Source organism: Anguilla anguilla, chromosome 15 (assembly GCF_013347855.1).
Source record: "Anguilla anguilla isolate fAngAng1 chromosome 15, fAngAng1.pri, whole genome shotgun sequence".
Classification (NCBI taxonomy): domain Eukaryota; kingdom Metazoa; phylum Chordata; class Actinopteri; order Anguilliformes; family Anguillidae; genus Anguilla; species Anguilla anguilla.
The window spans coordinates 24871956-24891701 of NC_049215.1; the positions used below are offsets into that span (position 1 = coordinate 24871956).

Below are 19746 nucleotides of genomic sequence, written 5' to 3' on the forward strand. Positions count from 1 at the left end.
TCACATAATGAAGGGCAAAAGCCTATGTTTTATTTAAGCACTGAAGGTAGCCAGCCCGCAGAAATGACCGGTTGGTTATATAGTGGCACCAACACATTTTTATGTACATATTTAAACAAACACAATGTTTTGTTTTCAGTCTGAGAAGCTTAAGAGAAACAGATTTATTGTATAGATCCACAAAGTATTCCATAAAGAATATTGCACTATTTTTGATTCCATTGTGCTTTTATTTTGAAACGTGGTAGGAAACCTATACCGGAAATGGAACTGCGCCCGTAGCATTTGGCGCAGTTATTCTTGAATGGACGCTTCCGTAAACTAGTAAGAAAGTAAACTATTGTAGAAACTAATAAACTCCAACATCATGTCAAGCTTTCCATGGAATACTACACCAAGCACATCTGATAAAGACAGCATAGAACTAACGGAGAAGGATTTGATTAAGTGGGGACTCAAAGGTTTGTTTTCATCTAGCGATCTATTTTGATGTGAATGAACGCTAGCTAGCTACCTTATGTATATCTGTATCTGTACAGTTCACTACAGCTGTCCCAACGTTGTAATGCTTTGCTACACGCAGCAAAACATATCAGCCACTGCTTCAAATTAAACTCAAGTGAACACCACATATAATATGGATGATATTGCAGCTGACATTCAGAAGTCAGTTGTAGTTTAGTGTCTGCTGAAACTTGTATTGCCAGATTTCCACTTATGCTAACTAACTTAATATTAAACCTAGGGCATGGCCATGTTTTGCATTGTCGGTCGCAGGACTACTGAAATGCAATGTCCACTACATCCACTAATACTAACGAAATTAATTTTAAGACCAGTTTTTGAATTTTAAATTGTAAGTCGGTTGTTATGCAAATTTCTAAGGATCAGTTTTTTTTATTAAGGATAATTTCATATTTTTGGGGTCGAGTGCAAGTGTCTTATAAGGATGTACGGTATGGCATTGGTTGCTACCTGGATTTCAGCTTGGTATCGGTAACTACTGTTAGTCATTCACGTCGTTAACTAACTAGCCATTTAATTTTCCCCTATGAACTATAGCTCAGTACACTTATGTTGACTGTATTTGAGTACAGTATAAATATACAGTGGGCATTCCATTTGCCATGTATTCCTCACCATTACTTCTTATTGAGATGTTTACTGGTTTAAATTCCCATCTTGGTACATCATCCTTTGCTGTTGCTGTATTGATCTGGCTATATCAATGACTGATGTGTACAATCAAAGCAGTGTTGCCTTCAGAAACTAAATTAATTTAACATGACCAGGGTAATCCGTAGATAATTTAGGCACCAAATTTATATAAATGTACCTTGTGCTAACTTGCCAAAGCCCTGTTTTAACAGGCATTCAGCTTAGGCCCTACCAGCTGGATGGAGTGAAGTGGCTGGTACAGTGCCTGGAGAATCAGGAGGGGTGCATACTGGGGGATGAAATGGGCCTTGGAAAGACCTGCCAGGTCAGTCGTCGTCATCATCATCATCATCAGCATGGCCACAGGCTTTCAGCTTACTTTGTGTTTCCAATAAAATAACACATTTTCTGCAGCCTCTTTTGTTGGTGGTGTTTGTGATTATTATTTTTAAAAGGCTCTAATTGTTTACAGTGTATTAAACTTATTTCTGGCACAAATTGTACACAGTACAGATGTTCTCACTGACAGGGAGGGAAAGAGAACTAAATAATTATAAATCTCGAGTCCTGCCAGTTCTCCCTCTTGTCGATGTCTTTCTTGCTTCATTAGTTTGTTGTAAAAAAAACTACAGTCATTTTTATAGCTTGAGCAGTTCAAGTAAATGCTGATAGCAAGCCAGATACAGGCTGTTCTGTATTAAAGAGATTTTGCCATGACACAGTCGCTGTTGATAAGTGTCTGCTGAATGGATGTAACACGGGCCTAGTTTTTGTTGGACCAAATGTCAGTCCTGTGTGCGCTTATTCCTGATAAGCTGAAAATAGTTGGCCTCCTCTGCTCAGACCATCTCCCTGCTGGTGTATGCTCGTGGGGCCCTGGGGTATGAGGGGCCCTTCCTGATTCTGAGCCCTCTGTCCGTCATGAACAACTGGAGAGAGGAGATGGAGCGGTAAGCAGTCAGTTACTTAATTTATCAATCAAGGATTATTTTTATACAGCACCATTTAAAACAGGTTTCATAGTATTTTCCAGTGGGAAAAATTATAAGCATTAAAAATGCTAATTGAGCCACTTTTGGGGAAAAAAAGAAAGTAAACTTATACCTGGACCCATAAAAGGGCATTGTTGGAGAAAATAGTCCAGCGCATTCAAGATTGATAGGGTGACTCGTGTCATGTGATATACAGTTGCTAATTATGGGCCTGCATGGTGAGACTCAGCTCATGCAGCTCAATGCTGAGTTTGCATGACGGTAACATCAACCTGAACCTTTCACCTTTCTTGGACATCAACCTTTCATAGGGCCTTCTAGACAGGTGCTTGGTTTGTTTTCATAGCACGCGCACATGCAATTCAACATTTTCGCCACTAGGCGAAGACATTGCATGCTGTTGGGAAAGCAGCATAAACAAACTGTCACTTGGACTGTTCAAAGAGCATTTAATGCCATTTTATAAGGATCCATACTTAAAAAGTGGAAATTATATGTAGGGAATGTGTAAATGAGTAATTCTGTAAATTACTGGATAATTAATTTCTCTTTGTTGGTTTTTAATTAAAATAACATTGTGAATTGATGTTGTTGTTGTGCTGTTTAGCTGTAGACTACTGAAACTACAAACATGCATTTTAAACAAATAAGCCGTTTGTACAAAAGGTTCCTGGTTACTTTCTAAATGGATATTTAACCGACTCTAATTCTAAGGCTGACTCCCCTAGATTCGCACCCGGCCTGTCAGTCGTGTGTTACCAAGGGGACAAGGAGAAGAGGGCGGAGCTTCAGAGGGACCTGAGTTCGGGCAGGCGCTTCCATGTGCTGCTCACAACCTATGAGGTGGGCGTCGCCAACTCAGGACACTTTCTGGGGAGAAGACGAACATATGCCACCTGCACTGTACACACACGCATACATTTATATACTGTGTTAAAAGCTAAGTATGGTATAAGATGTAATACAAATGTCTTGGATGACAAAAACATGTTCCATTGAAAATATTTTCAAAAACATAATAGATTTTTATTGAATGTCCCTTACAGTGTAGGTTTCAGCATAGTAAAATATATGGTTCTTGACATTAAGAACAAACTCATCTCCTTTACAGGGGACAAAAATGAATTACTGGGTCTTCGGAGGATATGGTTTTGGGCGGTAGTGTAATGTAGGCCTAATGGTTTGGGAACTGGGCCTGTAACCCAAACGTGGCTGGTTCAGGTCCCAGGTAGAACACCGCTGTTGTGCTCGTGAGCGTGGTACTGCACCTGAATTGCTCTAGCGTATATCCAGCTGTATACATGGATACTATGTAAAAACCTGTGTAAGGCACTCTTGATGAGGGCTTCCCCTAAATGCCAGTAAAGTAATGTAATATAATGTTTCTGTGTGGAACCTGAATTTTACAGCGTGTTGTATATTATAGTGATTTTGTGCGCTTTTGGTTTGCGTTTTACAGTTGTGTCTCAACGGTGCCTCGTTTTTAAAAAGGTAAGGTTCTCTGTGGCTCGTAATTCTCTGTATGGCTCTGTGTGATAGGCCACAGGTGTGGCAGACTGCAGAACTCGCTGGACGTGAGTGCCACAGCAGGCAGGTGGTGGCTGCAGAGAGGTGATTGGCTGGGTGGCTCGGGTGATGTCAGCAGTGTGTGATAATGATGTGGGAACTGGGTCTGTATCTCAGAGATTTCTGTGATGATAGTGGGCTTAGAAAGTACTTGTGGACTCATTCACTTATCTGGAGTTGCTTCAGTAAATATCAGCTGCATAGACAATGTATGGAATAAAGTTGCTCTGAGTGCCTCCTCAAGCTTTGTGACCTAATGTAATATTTTGTAGGTGGAAGTGGAAGGTCCTGGTGGTGGATGAGGCCCACAGACTGAAGAACCAAAACTCCTTATTGCGCAGGGCCCTGACAGAGGTGAGCGGCACACCTTCCTGTGCCACGCACTGCCCTTACCCACCCGGGTTCCCTACTCTACCGTTACCCCTCCCACCCGCCCTGCCACACTCCACACCATACCAAGCTCTGCCTCGCCACGCCCCTCCCTCTGTGTTCCTGTTTCTGTCCAATCTGAGACTGATAGAACTGTGTTCTTCACCTTTGCACTCCAACCCAAACCCCAAACCTCGCTCCCCCCTGCAGTTTTCGGTCCGCTTCAGAGTGCTTCTGACTGGCACCCCCGTTCAGAACAGCCTGCAGGAAGTCTACTCTCTCCTCAGCTTCATCCAGCCCCCCGTCTTTCCTGAGGACCAGGCCGAAGACTTCGTCTCCGCCTACGCGAACGTTCAGACCGAGCCCGCTCTTGGTAAATGACCTCCTGGGCCAACAGGAAAACTCTCCCAGGCGCATTCCATACTGCATTATACTGATTCATTCATTGCCCCTCCAACCTCAGTATGGCTCTGCTGATTCATTCATTGCCCGTCCAACCTCAGTATGGCTCTGGGCTCATACACCGATGCTAGTTTGTGAATCATTACATTACATTACATTACAGGCATTTAGCAGACGCTCTTATCCAGAGCGACTTACACAACTTTTACTTAGCACTTTACATTGTTTCCATTTATACAGCTGGATATATACTGAAGCAATGCAGGTTAAGTACCTTGCTCAAGGGTACAACGGCAGTGTCCTTACCCGGGATTCGAACCTGCGACCTTTCGGTTACAAGCGCAGTTCCTTACCCACTGTGCCACACCTCCGTCCTCAGTCCATCTGTCTCAGAATCACACTGTATTTTAATTTAAACTTAAATTTTTTTATTTTAATTTACCTACATGAATTTTAATATAGTGTGAGTGTGAAGTATGGGATTTTGCTGTGCTGGGTTTATCTGGATTGTCAAAATAATTAGGCAAGGACATTGCACAAACCTGAGGCGGTTCAGGACAGGTATTGCCAGGTCTGGCCCATTTTCCGTTGGTCTCATACAGAAAGAATGCTAACTGCTTGGTAAAAAACCTCAGCAGTGACTTATCCACCAGATATGTTGATTTTGACATTTCTGTATTCTGTGGAATCAGGTGTGTTTGCATTTCTCAGTAGTGGATAAATCCAGTACTGGCTTTTGTTCCTTCTAGTTATTTTGAGCTTAAATGATCTAAACAGCTGTGTTTCACTGCTGTATTGAATCCATGGTAGAAGCATTTGAACTAAGCATACTGGTGCTTTCTTCAACTGTAGTTCATAGGATTATCAAAAACATCAGATGAACTATATTTGGCTGATTATATAATTAAGAGCAAAGGCGTGTAATCCCAAAACAGGTTGGTCCTCCGTGTTCTTTTCTGCTCTATTTCACATGTAATCCAATGACTAATAGCCCAGCGGTTTCCTTCTCTGTAATTAGTGCGCTGATCCCAGTTTGGTATGTGCTGCTGATGATGTCACCCTGGTTGCTCCGCCCCCCACCCAGCCACCGAGCTGCACGGCGTCCTGCAGCCCTACCTGCTGCGCAGAGTGAAGGCGGAGGTGGCCCTGGAGCTGCCCAGGAAGACGGAGCTGCTGGTGTACCACGGCCTGTCGGCCCTGCAGAAGAGATACTACAAGGCCATCCTGACGAAGGACCTGGGTGAGCAGGCCCGCTTGGCCCGCTAGGCCCAGTCACAGACCTAACGGCAGCGCTGCTGTGCTGCAGGCAGATAGGTGGCGCTGTGCTCATTAAACTGTGAGGTCAAGCTCAAGGTAAACTTTAGTGTCTCAGAATGGGGAAACTCAAGTGGTCATGGAACACGAACAAGCAGGGTACAAAGGCATATAAATAAAAGTACAATAAAAAGAATAGTAAAATGGTCAGTAAACGATAAAATTGTCATATAATTTCATTCATGTACTTAAATATGCTTCTGTGTTTGTGTGTGTGTGTGTTTGTGTATGTATACACCCTTAGATGCTTTTGAGAATGAACAGGGCAGCAGAACCAGGCTGTTGAACATATTGGTGCAGCTGCGGAAGTGTGTCAACCATCCATACCTGTTTGACGGTAAGAGCCTCACATTTACAGGGCACCAGGAAGCAGCTTTTCATTGGAGTTTGCATACACAGCATTTCACTGCAGCTTCAAATTCAAGGTCTGTACACACAGAGGCCTTTAGTATTTGAAAATAAACTCCACCGCAAGTCATTCTGATTCTTCCAGCTTGATTTGGTTTGTCCAACCAAACACTTTCCCTGAGTTCATTGTTTCCCCCCTACCTCAGGTCCCTTTTAACACTCAATGTAGATGAAACTGTATTAAGAGAGTACTTGAGCTTAGTTAATGCAGTGTCGTGGGGGGGGGGGGGGGGCATGAAGTGTTTAACCTCTCAGTACTTACACCTGACCCCCCCCCCCCCCCCAGGGGTGGAGCCAGAGCCGTTTGAAATGGGGGAGCACCTGGTGGAGGCCAGTGGTAAACTCCGCCTCTTGGACAGCATGCTGGAGTTCCTGCACAAAGGGTCAGTCTCTGTGCCGTCTCCTGCACCTACTGTAAGGCTCTTCATCACTGTCATTTAAAATATCTTTTTCAAATTTTAGTATGATGCGATGTGATGTTTTTTTGTGCAGGTGGAAAGGTCTGGTCATAACAAGCATAGCCAGTGTGGTTTTCAGAGCAATGTAGATACAGCACAGCCACATTGTAATCAGACCATAGACTTTAGGAAACCAAGTTTTATAGTTTGTTTTTTGACATAAATAAGGAGCTAATGAAGTAATATATTTATTTGTTGAAGGGGCCATCGAGTGCTGCTGTTCTCTCAGATGACCAGAGTGTTGGACATCCTGCAGGACTACATGGAGTACAGAGGTACCATAGATGCAGATGACAGAAGCACAGATAGCATAGATATCTGTTAATCCACTGGGCCTCCAGGCCCTAGCATTCCCATCCCACTCTGCTCTTAAGATGTGACTTATCTTGTGTGGATTTTGTGTATATTTGTTCACCCCCCCCCCCATCAGGCTACAGCTATGAGCGCCTGGACGGGTCGGTCAGAGGAGAGGAGCGGAACCTGGCCATCAAGAACTTCAGCAGCAAGGACGTGTTCGTCTTCCTCCTCAGCACCAAAGCCGGTACACCCTGCTCTCTGTCTCCCGCACTTCTCCATAGTAACACAACCTTTATTAACAAGGAAAACCGTGTTTCCTCCTTAGTCTGCCCTTTCCTCAGCGTTCTCCGGGGCCTGTCTCTCTGACTGTGAACAATATGAATGACAAGTATTTTATACCTCACAAGGGTACAGAAAGCAGACCTGGAGCAAACACCTATCTGAGATACTTTCACCGTTTGGACACACAAAGTTAGTTTGTGGAAGTAAATTTTCCGAATGCAGTCACTTCTTGCCTTTGAACGTTTGTGCACGGTCCACATCACCGCTGCGTTCCGCCTCCAGGGGGCGTCGGGATGAACCTGACGGCCGCTGACACCGTGATCTTCATGGACAGCGACTTCAACCCCCAGAATGACCTGCAGGCCGCGGCGCGCGCCCACAGAATTGGGCAGACCAGGTACCCTCCCCTCAAAAGCAGGTCGCACTGGACATGGTAACCGGTTTAAGTCCCTTGCTCTCCGCTCTCAGTCTAACGTGAGTGTGGAGGTAACTGCACCAGTGTGGGCTTGTGTACTGTATGCCACTTGTTAAACTGAACGGCACGACAAGCCAAGTTCAGACGGGAGCTCCATCGGTAAAAATGGAAGATACACAAAACAGGTAGACCTGGATAGAGAGGGAGAGGTTTGATTATTAAATGAACGGTGTAAAGCGTTACATTCAATCTTAGTATCTGGCTGAGATAGACCCCCAGCTTGTTTTTTTCGGTGATCAGCCGCTTGCCTCCCGGAATCGGCATGGAGACAGGTGGGGAACTGGCCTTTGTGTCTGTTGCAGGGCGGTGAAGGTGATCCGGTTGCTGGGGAGGGATACGGTGGAGGAGATTGTGTACCGCCGCGCTGCGTCCAAGCTGCGCCTGACCAACACGGTGATCGAGGAGGGGCGCTTCTCCCTGCTGGAGCAGGCCCAGTCTGCTGCTGCTGGCCTCCAGGTGTGCAGCTTCTTCCACCTCACTGTGTACCTGTTTACCTATACCTCTCATCCCACCTTATACTTCCCTACCTCCTTATACCCTTCCATTCTACCGTATAGTGGTCTATTTACCTCTAACTCTTGCTTCCCCTCTTATACCTATTTACCTATACTTCTCATCCCACCTTATACTTCCCTACCTCCTTATACCCTTCCATTCTACCTCATACTGGTCTATTTACCTCTAACTCTTGCTTCCCCTCTTATACCTATTTACCTATACTTCTCATCCCACCTTATACTTCCCTAACCCACTAAACCCCTTACTATTTTTCTCTACACCTCCCTTCCTCCTTATATCTCTCCTCCTCCACATACTGCTCTCTCATACTGTTATCGCACTCCTTTTCCCATCTTTCTCCCACTTTATTCCTGTCTATCCCCCTTATACCCTTCTGCTCCCATATTACACCTCTGTCTCCATACCCCACTCTTCATTTTTTATATTATTTAAAATATGTTTTTATCTTCACTGCCCTGTGCCTCTGCTTACTTTGCTATGCCACTCTCCTTCCCTTTATTCCTCTCTCTGCCACGCCACACCTCCCTCCATCCCCCTGGGGGCGCTGCAGCTGAGTGAGATCCTGAAGTTCGGGGTGGACAAGCTGCTGGCGTCGGAGGAGAGCTCGGTGCAGGACGTGGACCTGGGGCTCATCCTGGGGCGGAGCCGGGGCGGCCACTGGCTGGACGAGGACGACCCCGCCGTCCCCGGCGAGGAAGAGGAGGACGCCGACACCGACAACCAAAGTGAGCCTGCGCCGACCGGGCGGCATCGGGCAATCCAAAACACCGAATTGATCAAAATGGTCTCCATACTCAGTTACTATGGATCTAATCCCAGACAAATGATTGCGTCTCATCCATATTCAGTGGGTGTAATGCAGTTTTTTTTAGCTTCATTTTTGCTTTTCTTTGTTTAGTGAAAATATCCCACACACTAAGCCAGTAATTACAGCATGTCTGGCTCAATCTAGCATGTCATTTTAATCTTGATTATTTAGTAGTGCCGTGCATTTAATTTACCGGATGGAACTGGAGAACAAACAAAGAGGGACACTCCCTTGCGGTAGAGGCCTTTGGCTGTTGCACCCTGGGCAACCTCTGTTCGTTCTTCCCTCAGCGCACATGTACCTGTTCGAGGGCAGAGATTACTCCAAGGACCCCAGCTCCGAGGACGAGAGCCGCTTCCGCGAGCTGCTGGAGGAGCAGCTGGCCCGGCTGGGGGGCGGGGGGTCAGAGGGCCGCACCCTTCGCCGAAAGACCGGGGTGAGAGTCGCGCTCCCCCCCCCCCCGCGGTACAGACGGCGACCCTGGTGAAATACTGGTGACATAGAATGGAATTCTCGATGGGAATATTCGGTCAGTGACTGCCAGCCCAAGAGACCAGACTAGTGGAGGCTCCGAAGCCAACTTATCGCTGTAGCCGCCTGATGTAGGGTCTGTGTCACAGTCTGCCTATCGATGCTGCCCTGTCTGCCTCAGCGAACAGGAGGATTCACTGTAACTGCGCACATAGAGGTGTCCCCTCCACAGAATGCACACGTTTCTTGTGGAATATGTTCGATGTTCCCATACTAGGGGTAACTCCCTCTGGGCCAGTAGCAGGGTGCCCTCTCGGGTCAGCTTCTGCTCCCGTGACCTCAGAGCGGAGGTGGGCACGACTGCTGGATCAGTCGCAATTCGGCTTTAGCGCCTGCGCCTTTACGCTCGGCGAGCCAGGGCACGTTATGTTCCCGTCCACAAAGCACAAAACAAAGAGCCCCCAATGAGTGGAACGCACCAGATGAGTCACCTGGTGTGTCTGTTCTGCGCTGTCTGTTCTGCGCTGTCTGTCAGCGCTGTCTGCAGGCTGTGAACCATGAAATGTCTGAACCAGAGACAGAGAACACAGTTCTCTGCCCCCCCACCCCACCCCCCCCTTGCAGTCATTCTAGTTAGGCATAGTTGTAGCCACCTAAGTACCCAGCTATTTTTGTAAGCTGCTCCTCAGCTGATGGCAGGAGAGAATGTTCACAGTGGCCCCAGAGATATTACAGGGTTCTTTACATTACTTTTTTTTTGATTAACCACATCCCTGTTGTTCTGCTCTGGGGCCCGGCCCCTCAGGTGTCCCTCTGTGGGCCCTTGGCCGCTCCTGGTCGCAGGAAGAGGCCCCTGAGCGAGGAGGAGCTGGAGTTGAGGAGGCAGAGGAGGCGGGAGGCCGCCGCCAAGAGGGCCAAGCTGCAGGAGGAGCGGAGGAGGGCAAAGGAGGAGGCGCAGCACCGTAAGAAGTAAGTCCTCCTGCCAGGAAGCCCGGCCCACTCTGGGCATGGTGCCATCACTGAGACTGGCACCGCCATGCCCATGGCTCCGGCATGATGACTGAGCGCTGACATGCCCTCAGTGAGCCATGCCCTCGGCACCATGGGAGGGCAAGTGAGACGTGGGTGGAATGACAGACACGGATACAGGCTGCCCATCAACAGTGTGAGCTTCCAGAAACGAACTCGATTTCTTTGGAAACTGATTCACCTGTGTGGTTTAGTTAATTAACTGCCGTTTGGCATTGTTTACTGCCATTTGGCATTGGCTCAGATCCAGAGTCTCTTAAAATGCTGACTCTGGTGAGTTTGCAACCAGTGCATCCTGATCAATGTAGAGCTCAGCCTGCCGCCCACAGTACCCAGCATTCAAAAGCAAGCTGTGCTGTGGAAGTGCACCCATGGTGCCTCTCTGGAAAAGTGCCCCTGCCACACGTAACCCAGGTAAAGTGTTTGGTTGGACATGCTGGGTGCGCAAGTTGGACAAGCTGCTTTTGAAATGCCTGAAACGTCCTACCAGACTTTTATTTTAAGTGTGTTTAGTATTATTTTCTCCACCTTGGGTGTCCTCTAACAACAGCTGATGTCTTTGGACACTGGATATGCTCTCATGGTCAGTTGTGCTTGTTGTGTGTGTGTGTGCGTGTGTGTGTATATGTGTGCGTGCGTGCGTGCGTGCCTGTGTGTGTGTGTATGTGTGCGTGCGTGCGTGCGTGTGTGTGTGTGTGTGTGTGTGTGTGTGTGTGTTTTACAGGATGGCATGGTGGGACTCTTGTGGGTATCAGTCCCTGTGCCTGACTTCAGAGGGGAGTGAGGAGGAGGAGGAAGAGGAAGAGGGCGACGACCTCAGTGTGAGCTCCACGGATTCTGAGCACACAGCCATCCGCTATGTCCTGGGCGATGTGACCCACCCCCAGGCGGCCCAGGAGGATGCCATCATCGTGCACTGTGTTGGTATGGCAGCGCTGTGTACCTGCCCCCCCCCCCCCCCACGCCACCCTCACCCTGCCCCTCTGAAACCACCTTATTCTCCTGTACAAGCAGCCGACACCAGAGTCATATAATATATCATATAATATATCCCACAGTGTAGGCAATAGTTTGCATTCAACTTATGCTTTTTCTTAATGTTTCTGCGCGCGCGTGTGTGTGTGCATGGTGTTTGTGTGTGCATGCATGTGTGCGTCTGTGTGTGTCTGTTTGTATGTGTGTCTGTGCATATGTGCGTGTGCACGTGTGTGTGATACAGATGACTCTGGACGCTGGGGCCGAGGGGGGCTGTTCACTGCGCTGGAGGTGAGAACTGACGAGGCGCGCAGACAGTACGAGCTGGCAGGAAAGATGGACGGTGAGCAGCCTGCTGAGCTGCACGCATTCAGACTGCGGTGTGAGCCTGGGCTCTTGTGCATGCGTGTGTACTCAGCTGTACGTATTAAGGCAGCTGCGTGAGCTTGGGTTCATGTGCACGCGTGTGTACACAGCTGTACGTATTAAAACAGCTGCGTGAGCTTGGGTTCATGTGCACGCGTGTGTACACAGCTGTACGTATTAAAACAGCGGTGCGAGTGTGGGTTCGTGCCCACGCGTGTGTACACAACGGCACGCCTTGCAGGTGCGCACGTTATTTCTGTGAGCACACACAAACTGAGATGTGCACGTTTATTTGTGTGTGCTGGCAAACGCATCCCAGAGAATTCAATGCCAGGCAAGCAGCAGGTCAGTAGAGATCCTGTCTGTTGGCCTGATGCCTTCTGGGACAGAGCTCCACTATCACACTTATTTGGAATTACATGAAGTGTATTTGCTTGCTTTAGACCACAAAGTGAGCCAGGTGGCCTGTGAACCAGTGGCTGTTTCCCACACTATGGGCCATGCAGTACTGCAGGAGAAGAAAGATCTATTTGGGCTCTATTTTATCCCAACAAAAATAACAAAATGTGTTTTTTAAAGATCATAACAAGCATTGAAATCAGTTGAAAACTGGTTTCCAGTTTACTGAAACTGGGTTCAAGTTTACTGAAACTGGGTTCGAGTTTACTGAAACTGGGTTCAAGTTTACTGAAACTGGGTTTGAGTTTACTGAAACTGGGTTCAAGTTTTTTTTAAACTGGGTTTCAAGTTTATTGGAATTGGGTTCAAGTTTACTGGCCCCACGGGGGCAAGGAACTAATCGGGCGTCTATCAACATGGCTTTCAGTGACCCGATAAAACTGTAATAACGAAGGACCCTGTTCTCCAGTGGACCACCCATCACAGACACTTTACATGTCAGAACATTATGAGGCACCTGGATTTCCTGTCCTCAGTTTCCCTCCTTCCTTTCCTTTCAGACCTGGAGCTCGGTCATGTACTGCTGTTTCCCATTGATGACAAGCAGTCCAGGTTTGACGGAAGGGACTATGTGAGTATCTGAGGGTGCTGAGCTCATTTGGAATTCCTCTTTGCTGTGAACATTCCACAGTTAAATTCTGTTTTGCGGCTGCTACTGTACAAATGTCAAAACAAAGTGGGCACTGACCGAAACTACAGAAACTAGTGAGTAGTATCATCATAGCTGTCTTATCATGCATAAAATACAAAGAAGTAGATGAGTCAATTACAGAGGAACTGAAAACTATTACCCATGACAAGTGCTAGAGCGTTAGCCGACGCAGGAGAAAATGCAGCTAGGGATCGATGCTTCTGACGACGCAGCGCAACTTCTGTTTCTGCTTGAAAAACGTAGTTAATTACTGCACCTGTCAGCGTGCTGACAAACGCAATTCAATATTTTACTGTGCACGGTGAATTATGGCTGTTTCGTTTTCGTTATGCTGTTCCTTTGGAACCAGCTGATTTCAGATGGACCCACATGCAGTTAGGGTGTTAATCCAGGGACCCACATGCAGTTAGGGTGTTAATCCAGGGACCCACATGCAGTTAGGGTGTTCATCCAGGGACCCACGTGCAGTTAGGGTGTTCATCCAGGTTTTCGTCTTTGGAAAGTGTTTGAATGTTTAGCGCTCACTTTTTTGTGTGGATAACATGTTGCTTGCAGTCGCCTAACGTCCGGCATCTATGACTTACTAACAAGTGAAAAAAGTCATTTGTCAGTTTCCCGAAGAAAAAAATAACTGTCTATAATGATTTACCTGTGCATTCTGGGGCGCTGTGTCGACAAAAAAAAACAATCCGAAGAATACTGGCTTTGGTTGAGACTTTGTGCAGAAAGTACAAGTACTTTTCAATCAAACCGCACAAGGTCTGTGGATGTCCATGAGTATAACTGTGTCATTAGATTTGAAAAGAGATGTTGCAGTTGAGTCTTTCAAATGTGATTTTTGGCACTTTGAGTGCCGCAAACGTTGGACCGTTGAGGTCCAATGTATCGGGGTGAGTGCAACAAATATCTAGAAAACTCATCAAATCTCAGCGGAGCTCAGCGGTAGAAAGCACTCCGGGTAGGTGGAAATAAAGCTTTAGTTTATTTTTGGTGAACTGCCCCTTTAAGCCCCCCCCCCCCCCGTACTGTGGGCAGACAGAGCAGTCATGGTATTGTGTGAGTACCCATCTGGTATGTTGCAATGCTGACGCATCTGTAGGCACCGCAGTGACAGATTGTTTGTCAGTGCGATGATTAATGATCATTCAACACCCCCTGCATCCATGAGGCACGTCAGGTTCCGACTCATCCCCGTGCTGTTTCCTAGCTGGCGTTGATAGTGGCACAGCAGAGGGATCAGTCTAACAGGCTGTCGGGAATCAAGATGTCCGCTCTGGAGGAGGGTCTGAAGAAGATCCACAGGGCCGCAAAGAAGAAGGAAGGTGCGAGCAAGCCTGAGATTGCAGCCGGCTTTCATAACGCTGGCCCGCCGCCCAGCGCCCTGCCCGTTTCCTGTTCCTGCTCCCAGAGGCACCCTGCGGTAGGCAGGCGTGTTTGTTCTGTGTAAGCTCTTAATTCTTGCAACACCAAGCGAGGAACTGGTTACTGTTCTTTTGACATTTCTTTTAAGTGGTGACGCCTTAGTGAAATAATTACACAGTTGCAAGGCTGTTTGTGCTGAGAGACTCTGTGGTGAAGTTTGTTTTTTAGGGATGCCAAGGTTAAGGCGGTAACTCATGCTATTATTCTTTAATGATTTTTAAATGCACACATAGTCACATTTTATTATTTTGGCTGCGGCACTCCCCGTTAGTGCAGATCTATGACCAGATTTCCCATCTACCATCTTTCACCATAAAACCTAGTAATTGAAATTCAAATTACTTGCAAGTTAAGGCCTGGTGTTTTTGTTTGTTGCTGACAAAGCACTGTAATTCAGCATAGTTTATGCTCTCCACATCCTCGGTGGGAGATAAACTGGGAGATTTCTTTCCCCTTAATCAAATTAATTGTAAAAATGATTTATCAACTGAATTGGGATTTATGCAGATGGGAAAAGAAAATGTAACTGCAATTAAGCCTCATCAAACCTTCTGTCATATAATTATTTAACTGCTACTTATTTTTCCCCTGTAGAAAGGAAGACCTAAGAAGTCCTTCTTGGTTTTTGCTGAAATAAGTACTAAGAAATCTGTGCTGCCTGCATGTGTTGCAATATGCATTTTGAGAAATGCGACAGTGTGCTGAAAGCCTGCTTCCTCCTGTGTGTTAACCCCGCCCACAGCCAGCGTGCACCTCCCGCGGATAGGTCACGCCACCAAAGGGTTCAACTGGTACGGAACGGAGAGGCTCGTCCGCAAGCACCTGTCCTCCCGCGGGATCCCCACCTCCATGTGTCCTTCCCCCCGGGCCACGCCCCCTTGTCATTACGGGCGTGTAAAAAGAAAAAAAACGTCTGCTTCACACATGACGGCACATTATGTGCATGCATTCACTTTCCATTTGTAATCTGTCACTCAGGAAAAAAGTGTTCTGAGATGAAAGCATTCCATCATTCCTAAGACTCCCCAGTTGAAAGATCAGGGACATTTCACCCCGGTGAGATTGCCACAGATCTGGCTCTCTGTGTCTAGCCGCCCGACTACCCCACCAACATCTAATTGGCTGTTCATTCCCCTTGGATTCCTACCCGCCTTGATGCCCCTGGACGTCCCTGCAAAAGAGAGTCGTGTTCACTTTTGGCACCACGTGGTTAAATAAATTTAAAATGTTAGGGGTATCTACCACAAGCACAGGTCAGGTTTTTGTACATAGATGTGTGTACCTGTATGTGACTGAGAGTAAAGGCTTTGGGACACGCCTGTATTGGTTTTGCTTCACCAGGAGTTAGGCTGTGTTCATGTAAGCCAGGGCTCCACCAATTACCGCTGCATTAGCTCCTCATCAGCGCACTTTAAACTCACCGGTTCAAACTGCGTGGGTGTGGCTTTTTCCTTGACTCTGGTGTCAGATACTACTACTCCAGCAGGGCGGCGTCCTCGCGCCCGTCTGCGGTGGCGGCGTCTGCCTCGCCCACGTCCCGCGGCGGCGCGGTGAGCCAGGCTGCGGGTTCGTCCGCGGGGGCGGGGGCGGGAACGAGCGGCGGAGGGGCCGCGAGATCAGCGGACTCCGGCGGCCCCGTCCTGGCCAGCTTCATGAGCGGAGTCCACATATTCTTCTACAACTTGGCTGCCTCGGAGAGGAAGAGACTGGCCCGCTACCTCATCACATATCCTTTCAGACTGAAGTGGAGAATTTTGTTTTTATTTAATTAGTTGAATGAGTCCATAAGGTTTCACTGAAAATTCTCAGATCTGCAGGAGTGTTTTTGTATTTTACCAGCTCCTGAAGTCAGTGCTTCTAGTGCACATTTGTCTCAGGCCTGGTACTTAGTGCCTTCTTCACGACCTTGATCCCTCAGATATACCCGTTACAGAGGACCGTTTCTCATGCTGACCAGGGCGGTTGAATAGAACACAGTAGAGCAAAAGAATATAGCTGAAAGGGGACTGCAGTGTGTCCACTTTCCCCGGTTACCTGAGGGGAGGGTGACTGCTTTAGCTAGCGGGTTGGAGGCCTCCCTGTCACTCTTCCTTAACTGCAGGGCACCTATGACGGGGATGAAGAGGAGCTCATGAGTGCTGATGTCACACACATCGTGGCGGAGGTGGAAAGCCCCGTCCACACGCAGGTGATCGCCAGCTCTGCCTCTCTGTAACGGTCTTGTACTCTGATATGGTAAATGGTAAATGGACTGCATTTATATAGCGCTTTTATCCAAAGCGCTTTACAATTGATGCCTCTCATTCGCCAGAGCAGTTAGGGGTTAGGGGTTAGGTGTCTTGCTCAAGGACACTTCGACATGCCCAGGGCGGGGTTTGAACCGGCAACCCTCCGACTGCCAGACAATCAGTCTTACCTCCTGAGCTATGTCGCCCCAATATATAGTTTTTACTCTTAACCTCCAGGGCTCTCATTTCCAGCAAATATGTGTTTTTTTCCTGATAGATCCAAGAAGTACTGATTGTCTTACTCTAAATGTCCCAACCAGACTTGGTTATGTTATGAGCACACACAGAAAGAGCTTTTGAACTCTGATAGCTGATACCAGGAGAGAATGAAGGGACTCAATCCAGCTAAAGCACCAGCTCTTGTGCTATGATGGGCGCCTGAGGCCAGATCAAATCTTTACTGGTTTCTCACAGGCCAACGTGCAGCTGGGAACAGCATCACCCAGGGAGGGGGACATAGTATCATCCTGGGAGGGGGCAGCTAAGGTTTAAAGCCAAGCTAAGGTGTGGCAGCTAAGGTTTAAATTCATTAGTTGTGCTTTGTCCCATCCTAATAGGAGCTGAAGGACCTCCTGCATGGGTGTCCTCAGGCCCTGCCTGTCCAGAAGGCCTGGCTGGAGGCCTGCTTCTCCAAGCAGCGCAAAGTCAACACGGCCAACTACCTGATCGGCCTCCACTGACCCAGCGGCGATCAATACTTGCATCAGTTATCGTTCTTCAGATGAGAGGGTCTACTTAGTGAACTCGCCATGCATAGAGAAGGGCCTTCTACAGATGCAAGGCCCACAGCCTGTCCTGTGCTTGCTGATCTGCTTAAAGAACTCAATGAGTACTTACCTGCAACCTCAATTAAAACATTTTAATTGTATTAATTTAAAAATACACATTTTTTTGAACAAAATGATTTTTCGTTCATTTTGTCAGTCATACCTGGTGAATGGGTCTGGAACTGAAATTGATAAAAAACAGATAGGGATATGGCTTCCTGTCCAACCATTGCAAGGCTGGTGGTGTGCCACAGGCCAGCTGGTCTGAGGCAAGACTTCCACCATGGTGGTACTTTTTGAACCACAGCTTTCTACTATGTGGTATGAGTTTCCAATTCATGTTTAGAAATGCACAAGAAATGGATAGCAGCTTGGAACAGGTCACTCTTGAAAAAGATGTCGCTGTGGACTCACCTGTATAAATAAAGGGTAAATAAATAAAAACTTCCTGGCTGGAAGCCTTGCAATGTAAACACCTCATGACTAGGGCCCTAGCCTCATGGGGCAACACAGGATCGGCAGTTATATCGCCTGGGGTTAGGGAGGGTGCAGTGGGCTTGCCATGTCTCATCCATATGAAACGGTGCCTGTGGTCTACTTGCTAAAGCTGCACATGAAGCACCTTTCTCCAGCTAAGTTCAGCTTGTGAGCTACGGCGTGAAAGGAAGCGGCTATCAACAGGGTCCCTCTGGGGAAAATGAGAGGGTGTGGCCAGGGCCATGGCCAGACCAAGACTTTTGTTGAACTCATCAGAAGGTTACGGTGAAAACCAAGACACAAGTGAGGCCAAGCTTGCGGGGCTAGTTCGGGCAGACAACTCGAGAAGAGCCAATATCACCGTCAGCTGGCATGATGCTTACGCCCTAATGGGAGGGCTATTTAAATCTCCTGCCTTGCCTCTTCATGCCTTTGCTCATTCTGCTGTGCTCTTCTGGCCATGCTATCCCTGCTGCTGCTACCCCCTGCTTGCCCTCTCTCTCCTGTATTCATGCCTTCCATAAGTGTTTTTTTGGTGCTCCCACCACCACCCCGGCATCCACCTGTTGGCTCTGCTTCTCATATGATCCCCTAGGGGGGTTTGCAGTGGTCCCTCCCTGCTATTATTTTGGCTAGCTTGTGCATACAGGAAGTGATAAGGCACAGCCTTGACTCGAAAGTTGCATTCACATTAAACCTCTATAAATATTGCTTAATTCAAACTGTGAGTTGTGTGACTGAACTATAAAACTTTTAAGCAGAATTGAGAGAGGCCTGTATTGATTTGTAAAACCTGAGAAGATTTTTTAAAATTTGGATGTACAATCCTGCATGTGAAATTTGGAAAGCAGATCCATTGCTCACGTTAACTTATCCTAAATGCAAAACATATACGAATAGTATAGGATATCAGTAGCCACTCAGCACAACAGCAACAGTGTTGGCTGATGGGCTGATTTCATTTCAGCAAAACAAGTATATAAGTCAGATGACCTTGGCTTTTGGGCAGCTCAAGGGGGATCTTGATTTTTGTGATCTGATTTAATTCACAGCATATTACCACAAGAACCTCATGTGAGACTGTCTGTCCAGGCTGTCACACAGTTAAAGGTTGGCCCAAAGTGGATCATGTAACAGGACAGCGATTTGAAGTACACCAGTAAATTTACAACTGAATGGCTGAAAAAGAAACGAGTCAGGGTTTTGGAATAGCTTTCAAAGTACAGACCTCAACCTCATTAAGATGTGGTGGAACCATAAGAGAGCTGTGCACAAATGAATGCCCTCATATATCAATGAGCTGAGGCATTTTTTTAAGGAGTGGGCCAAAATTCATGTTGACTTAATTTTGGTTGAATGAATAACGATAACGAGTAAAGGGCCATTTTCGCTACACCTGTGAATGCTCAGTTTTCCAATCCAAACAAAAGCCTTACTGCAATACTAATAGCATGCTTTTTTTCCCAAGAAGAAACTCTCCGCAATTGGAACGGTAGCCTTCTTCTTGAAAGTTATGCTTGATCGTACACAATATGAAAAGTATTTTTAGAAGGTGGTTTATTGACTCAAAGTGCTCCACTGATTATGCCTTCATTTGTGCCCCTAATTATACGTTGTGTTGAATTGGAAAGCGTAAAATGAATATCTAAATATGAATCTCTATTATATGCCTATCTATTAGGCTTCTTATAATAATAAAAATGATCTCTTTTGCTATTGATTAAGTTTGTATTTATTAATCTTCAATAAAATGTCTCAAATTGAATGTCATCTTCTCAAAACATTCGCACCA

General features: G+C 46.9%; 1 protein-coding gene across 3 annotated transcripts; it reads left to right on the top strand.

Moving 5' to 3' along the window:
* The first annotated feature begins 272 nt into the window (after nucleotides 1-272).
* chd1l (chromodomain helicase DNA binding protein 1-like) lies at nucleotides 273-19674 on the top strand. Of its 3 annotated transcripts, XM_035394582.1 has the most exons (26): nucleotides 273-461; nucleotides 1371-1483; nucleotides 2002-2108; nucleotides 2879-2993; nucleotides 3610-3641; nucleotides 3989-4070; nucleotides 4296-4458; nucleotides 5572-5727; nucleotides 6046-6138; nucleotides 6496-6592; nucleotides 6869-6942; nucleotides 7098-7208; nucleotides 7529-7643; nucleotides 8024-8177; nucleotides 8791-8965; nucleotides 9339-9484; nucleotides 10325-10488; nucleotides 11273-11472; nucleotides 11768-11866; nucleotides 12849-12919; nucleotides 14208-14322; nucleotides 15165-15273; nucleotides 15891-16148; nucleotides 16529-16610; nucleotides 17268-17403; nucleotides 17448-19674. In XM_035394582.1, the coding sequence occupies exons 1-25, from the start codon at nucleotides 368-370 to the stop codon at nucleotides 17388-17390; spliced, it is 3048 nt and encodes a 1015-aa protein (XP_035250473.1). In that variant the 5' UTR covers nucleotides 273-367; the 3' UTR covers nucleotides 17391-17403; nucleotides 17448-19674. The 3 variants fall into 3 exon arrangements, with proteins under 3 accessions (XP_035250473.1, XP_035250471.1, XP_035250474.1); XM_035394580.1 differs by having other exon boundaries at nucleotides 17268-19674; XM_035394583.1 differs by lacking the exons at nucleotides 17268-17403; nucleotides 17448-19674 and adding an exon at nucleotides 16862-17158 and having other exon boundaries at nucleotides 16529-16652.
* The last annotated feature ends 72 nt before the right edge of the window (nucleotides 19675-19746 follow it).

Bases quoted from the DNA above. Each gene is read 5' to 3' on its own strand.
- chd1l (XM_035394580.1), top strand. From the start codon at position 368: ATGTCAAGCTTTCCATGGAATACTACACCAAGCACATCTGATAAAGAC. The intron at 462-1,370 runs GTTTGTTTTCAT...CTGTTTTAACAG, and splicing joins GATTAAGTGGGGACTCAAAG to GCATTCAGCTTAGGCCCTAC. The intron at 5,728-6,045 runs GTGAGCAGGCCC...ATACACCCTTAG, and splicing joins CATCCTGACGAAGGACCTGG to ATGCTTTTGAGAATGAACAG.